General features: G+C 46.1%; 1 protein-coding gene across 4 annotated transcripts in view; it reads right to left on the minus strand.

The window, feature by feature from the left end:
* Positions 1–6: 6 nt before the first annotated feature.
* The window catches only part of rxraa (retinoid X receptor, alpha a), an 88,036-nt gene continuing 82,799 nt past the window's right edge, over positions 7–5,243 (minus strand). For all 4 annotated transcript variants that reach the window (XM_031855962.1, XM_031855960.1, XM_031855961.1 and 1 more), the window contains exons 9-11: positions 4,396–4,487; positions 1,840–1,945; positions 7–1,204 (exon numbers count right to left, since the gene is read on the minus strand). In XM_031855962.1, coding sequence (XP_031711822.1) covers positions 1,054–1,204; positions 1,840–1,945; positions 4,396–4,487 — 349 coding nt within the window. In that variant the 3' untranslated portion in view covers positions 7–1,053. The remainder of the gene's footprint in view (positions 1,205–1,839; positions 1,946–4,395; positions 4,488–5,243) is intronic.

Here is a 5,243-nt window from a genome sequence, read left to right on the forward strand (position 1 = left end):
GTTTCTGAGTGTGGAGGTGTAGAGATGGTGTGCTGAAAGTCACGTGAAGTGACGCGAATATGAGGATGTTTCTCCCCCCCAACAGATGAGACTGACGCTCACTTTCTGGCCGGCGTCGCAACAAAAGGCCCAAAATGCTGTGACATGGGACGAGGCCAAGTTTCAGAGCGCCGCACAGCGTCGTAAAGCTAATGTGCTGCTGTCGGCCTGCATCTTCTCCCGACTCGGTCGATTGGCGTTAGCTGAAGGGCCGATTGACGAGAAATGTCGTCCTCCCCGATGTCGCACAGTGCTGACGGAGTAAGACGTGGTCTGTGTCCGTTGGAATCGGGCAGACACCTGAGGTTATTCTTTTTTTTCTTTTAAGGACTTGCAGTCTCGTTAACCCCCCCGAGTTTCGACTCCAGCAAATTCACAACGGCTAGTGCAAGACCTGACGCGTGCGTGCGGTCGAGTCGGGCGGGATCCCCCCCCATCCCCCCACTCACACACCGTCCCTCCCCCAAAGTGAGTTCAGTCCTGAAAAAGAGAGAGAGAGAGGGCTCAGTTCCAAGTCTAGGCGGCCTGAGGCTCTCCCAGTCCACGATTGTCCCCGATCACAACGCTGAGTGTCCAAATGTGACATCAACGCCGTGTTTTGTTTTTTTTCTGTTTTTTTAAATACCTGCAACTGTGGGTGTTAAAACCCGATCGTTTGCTTTTTCTCGTCACCGTGTAGGAACAGCAAGGATGGAAATAATGGAAAGGATGGAAAGGATGGCTCAATGCGCTTCTTTTGTCTTCTGTCCGACCTTAGTTGAAGTCCACTGTTGTCACTCGTGATTTTCATATCTATATATATATTTCTTATTTATATATTTTTTACAAGGTATAAAACAGACCCATAGACATGATGAATTAATTGTCTTAAAACACATCCAAAGGGGAGAGGGTAGGGAGGAAGGGGGAGGTTCTCCATCTGACACGTGATCTGTCCCTCGCTGGAGGGACACTGCCCCCGATCCAGATCTGGTGGTAGATGTTGGGGGGGGGGGGGGGCCTCAACCCTCTCTGCTATAATGTCATTTGATGCGGGGCTTCTAGCATCTCCATGAGGAAGGTGTCGATGGGCGTGTCCCCGATGAGCTTGAAGAAGAACAAGTGCTCCAGACACTTGAGGCCGATGGAGCGCAGCGCTGGTAACCGCAGCAACAGTTTGGCAAACCTGTCACGACACGAGACCAAAGTTAGACCTGGAGTCCATCGTACGTCTGACAGGAGGAGCAAGACAGACTCAGAAAGAACTGATACCACACTTCACATACGGGGCCTTCTATATAACGTAGTGGGCCTTGGGATAAGATTAAAAATAGTCCTGCATGAGCCCCCTTTTCTTTAAACTTTAACTTCCCCTCAGACCTGTTCTGGCATCCAAACAGCTAATTGGCTGCTGGGGAAAGAGTTTTTTTTACTCTTTTAATCTTTTCTTTTTCTAATCATTTCAATGTATTGAACCAAAGTAGTGCCTGGCAATCAAATATCAAAATATCTCTGAACCAAATACCTCGATATTGTCGGGTTGACTATTGTTGCTTTCACAAACTATTTAATGAGATCTTTGATAAACAATCATCAGTATGTTAATCTATTGCAAATAATTATAATTGTAAACGGTAGCTTGAACAGTCTGGTGAGCTCAGAAAATGACATCACTTTACTGTAATAGAGCCTTATGTAAGTATATGTAATAGAACACTGTTCCCATGTTCTAAGGCTACATATACTGCCCCTAGTGAGGAGCAGTGCTGTATGAAGAGAGAGCCAATGGGGAAGAGTGTGGGGATGTGCACACGTTCATACCTGCCAGGCTGGTCGGGGTACTTCTGTTTGCAGTAGGCCTCTAAAGACGCGTACACTTTCTCTCTCAGAGCTTCCACCTCCCCTGGATTGGACAGACCTTTAGAGTCTGTGGAGACACAGATAATGTACAAACAATCAACAACAACCCTGCTGTTATACATGCCTCTTCTCCACATTCTTGCGGTCGCTTTCGTCTCGTGAGAACTCCGGTGAAAGCCTTGCTCAAAGGCCCCTTGCAGCAGTTTCAAATGGAGGGCCTTACGAACTCACAAGTTGAGTTTTAACCCCGCAGGGCTCATTGTGGACGTGTCTCGCCACATTCTGGGTTAGTCCAATTAGGACGGCGCTAAATTAAGCTCCGCTGGAAACCCCAACACAAACGCGTCATTGAGCAACATTTCGGAGGAACAAAGCGTTGCACAATTGATGAACACTGAATGAACATTTGTTGTCAGCGGCTGGACTCCATCACACAGTGTGGGAAAGGCAGGACTGAGGGCCTTTTTTTTTAGCTCCCCCACCAATTGCTTTCTCCGTCAGACCAGTCCTGTGAACCCCTAATTAACAGGGAATCAGGCCGAGATGTGAATCAGGGCCGGTGGGCCTGGATGTGGCCTGAACGAAACGAGGAACACAGAGGATCAGTGTGTGCCTGGGCTCAACAGATCCACAGTGGCCCCAGAGGGACGGAGGGAAGCTCCCACACTGAGTCATTAAAAAAAAACCTGGGTCACATTCATGGCTTGGTTTGGCTTACTTTGGTTGCCATGTGGAGGAGGTTTAAATACAGAGCAGCACACTGATAGCAGGCGGGACACGCGCCGTGGCAAGACATGGGCCTCAATTAAATATAACGCGCTGTCATAAGCTTTCTTTCACAGTAGGATGTTACATTATTATTATACTGCCAGGAGAATCATGCGATCGGTCGCCTGAGTTTGTGTGTGTCGATGAGTGAGCAAGAGTTCACCTCTGTGTCTGTCCACGGCTAATCTCGCCTTCTGCTGCAGCAAACTGCATGATATTTTGGGTGGCCAGTAATGGCTGTATGCTCATAGACCTCTGGCAGCTGCTGTGACTCACACTTTCTCTAAACACCTTTTATTGTCTGTTTTATACTGCTACTGACCGCCTGCTTTTCTCCTCACTCACCACTCTGGTAGGGGCCGCTAGTGATTTGACAGGAGAGTGCAACAGTTCGGGGATAACAGTGTGCGGTGTGTTCAGCTAAGAGCTAAGAGTTGACGGAAATTCCAGCACACGCACTGTTGCGTAACTCCCGGACACTACTCTGCGGCTCAAATTTTAATGTTTTGAACGGTGTGTTTGGCTAACCGCTAACGGCTAACGAAACTACTAGTACACGCACTGTTGAGTACCTCTCGGACGCTTTTATTGTATTAAACGGTGTGACGGCTAACCTCTAACAGAACTACCAGTACACACACTGCTGTACCAGCTCACCTTTATTGTTTCGGACCGTGTGTTTGGCTAACGCAACTACTAGTGCACGGACTGCTGAGTACATCACCGCAACTCAGCAAAATAGTTCATGTGTATGCCTTCAGTACATTCACATCAATAGAATATGCAGTCTCAGCTTTTATTTTACTCAGAGGTGGAAGCACACCAGTTTTACAAGAGAAGTCCAGAGTCAAGTTCAAAGAAAACACAGGCAAGTGAAAAGCCAGTTCCCAATTCTCCAGTTACATGAACGAGGTCAAGCTGAGTCACAAGTCCAACGCTTTGAGTGATACTCCGCCCAAAGTCTAACGCTATCAAAACTCTTTGGCTTGAAAGGTCCATATAAAACATAGATGGTTTCCTCAGTCCAGAAATCACCTCACATCTCAAGTGGATCCCAGTGGTGACATGTTTCATTTTCTTAAATGATTTTTTTCTGCAGCATAATCCCCGTCTCCCTCTGTGTGCTCAGTTCATTCAAAACATATGGACTACACTACTGCTCTGTCCTGCAAGCTCCACCTCAAGACATGCATTCATCCACATCTGAGTGAAAATATGAATGTTTGTAGAATACTGATGGGCAGTGGAGAGATTGGATTGTACTGCAGGGGCTGTTTGAGATGGTTCTCTGGATGTTGTAATACATTTCTTTGCGCTGTGAAAAGTGGTTGCCGTTTGAATCGATTGTAACTGAATTCCGAATTTGTTTTCAGCTATCTATCCAGTATAAATAGATTTTAGGTGGAGTATTACTTAGCTTCAAGTCCTGAATGAGTCATTCTATTTTAGGAATATAAATATCAGTTGAATGTTGTTTTTCTTGGTTATAGCTCGAAGCAATAGCGCTGTAAAAACAAAAAGAAAAAAGATTGGTATTCAACAAACAAAGCTGCTCAGCAACACTGTGTCGCTCTGAGAGAACAATCCCACATTGGAAATATGTCAACAGTGCTGTAGATACATGTAGCTTGGTCATCCATTAAGCTGTTATTCTAAACTCAAAGAAGAGCCGGTCATCTTCAAAACACCTGATCTACAGCTTCATTCAGCTGCCACAGCACACGCGAGCTCACATACAGCGATGGTTACCTGGGTTGAAAAGGACTATAGCTCGAAGGCACCCCAGTTCCGTCTTATCCATCTGCATGTCCCTCATCTTTGACACCAGTTCTGTGAGCACTCTGCACAAAAGAGACACAAAAAAGAAAAGAAAGTCAGAGATGTGATTAATTCAAAATCAACTTTTTAATTCATATTTTTGTGTTGCATCAGATAACGGAGTGCCAGAGAAGTTAAGATCACAGGAAACTATTCGAGTCCGATTGGTCTGAATTATCCAGATCCAGACTGGGGCGTTAAAAATAGGTCTTAATGACCATCTGTCCAGCTCAAATCTATTTAAAAAAACAAAAACAAATACACTCAAGCATATACACGCTCAGCCCACGTTGGAACAGTTAGATGAGTGGAAAAGTTTACAACCCTGCAAAGCCATTATATTTAGTGCATGGTTTTCATAAAAGGAAAGCCACAGAGTAAACACACACTGCAGTCCAACACCAAACACTCCCGCCGTCTGCCCGTGACATCCCCGGCGGGAGTGTCGGTGCACCGAGTCGCTCGAACTCCTCACCCCTCTTTGACTCGGTCACACCCTCTCCTCGCCCGCTCTTTTTGTTTTTCCTCTCTCACTCTATTTCTGCCTCCACCCCTCCCTCCCTCCCTCCCCCGGATAGTAAAGTCAATTGTGGCTCTTAGCTCATTCTAATTCAATTTGTTCCAAGGAGGAACAACGGGGTTAGAGAAAAAAGAAGGAAAAGGAAAAAAGAAAAGACTGAAGTGTTTAAGTTAATCAGTGTCTTCATTTGTATGGCGGAGAGAGAGAGAGACAGAGAGAGAGAGAGAGAGAGAGAGAGAGAGAGAGAGAGAGAGAGAGA

The sequence above is a fragment of the Anarrhichthys ocellatus genome, unplaced genomic scaffold (assembly GCF_004355925.1).
Source record: "Anarrhichthys ocellatus isolate YVR2014 unplaced genomic scaffold, GSC_Weel_1.0 scaffold16, whole genome shotgun sequence".
Taxonomy (NCBI): domain Eukaryota; kingdom Metazoa; phylum Chordata; class Actinopteri; order Perciformes; family Anarhichadidae; genus Anarrhichthys; species Anarrhichthys ocellatus.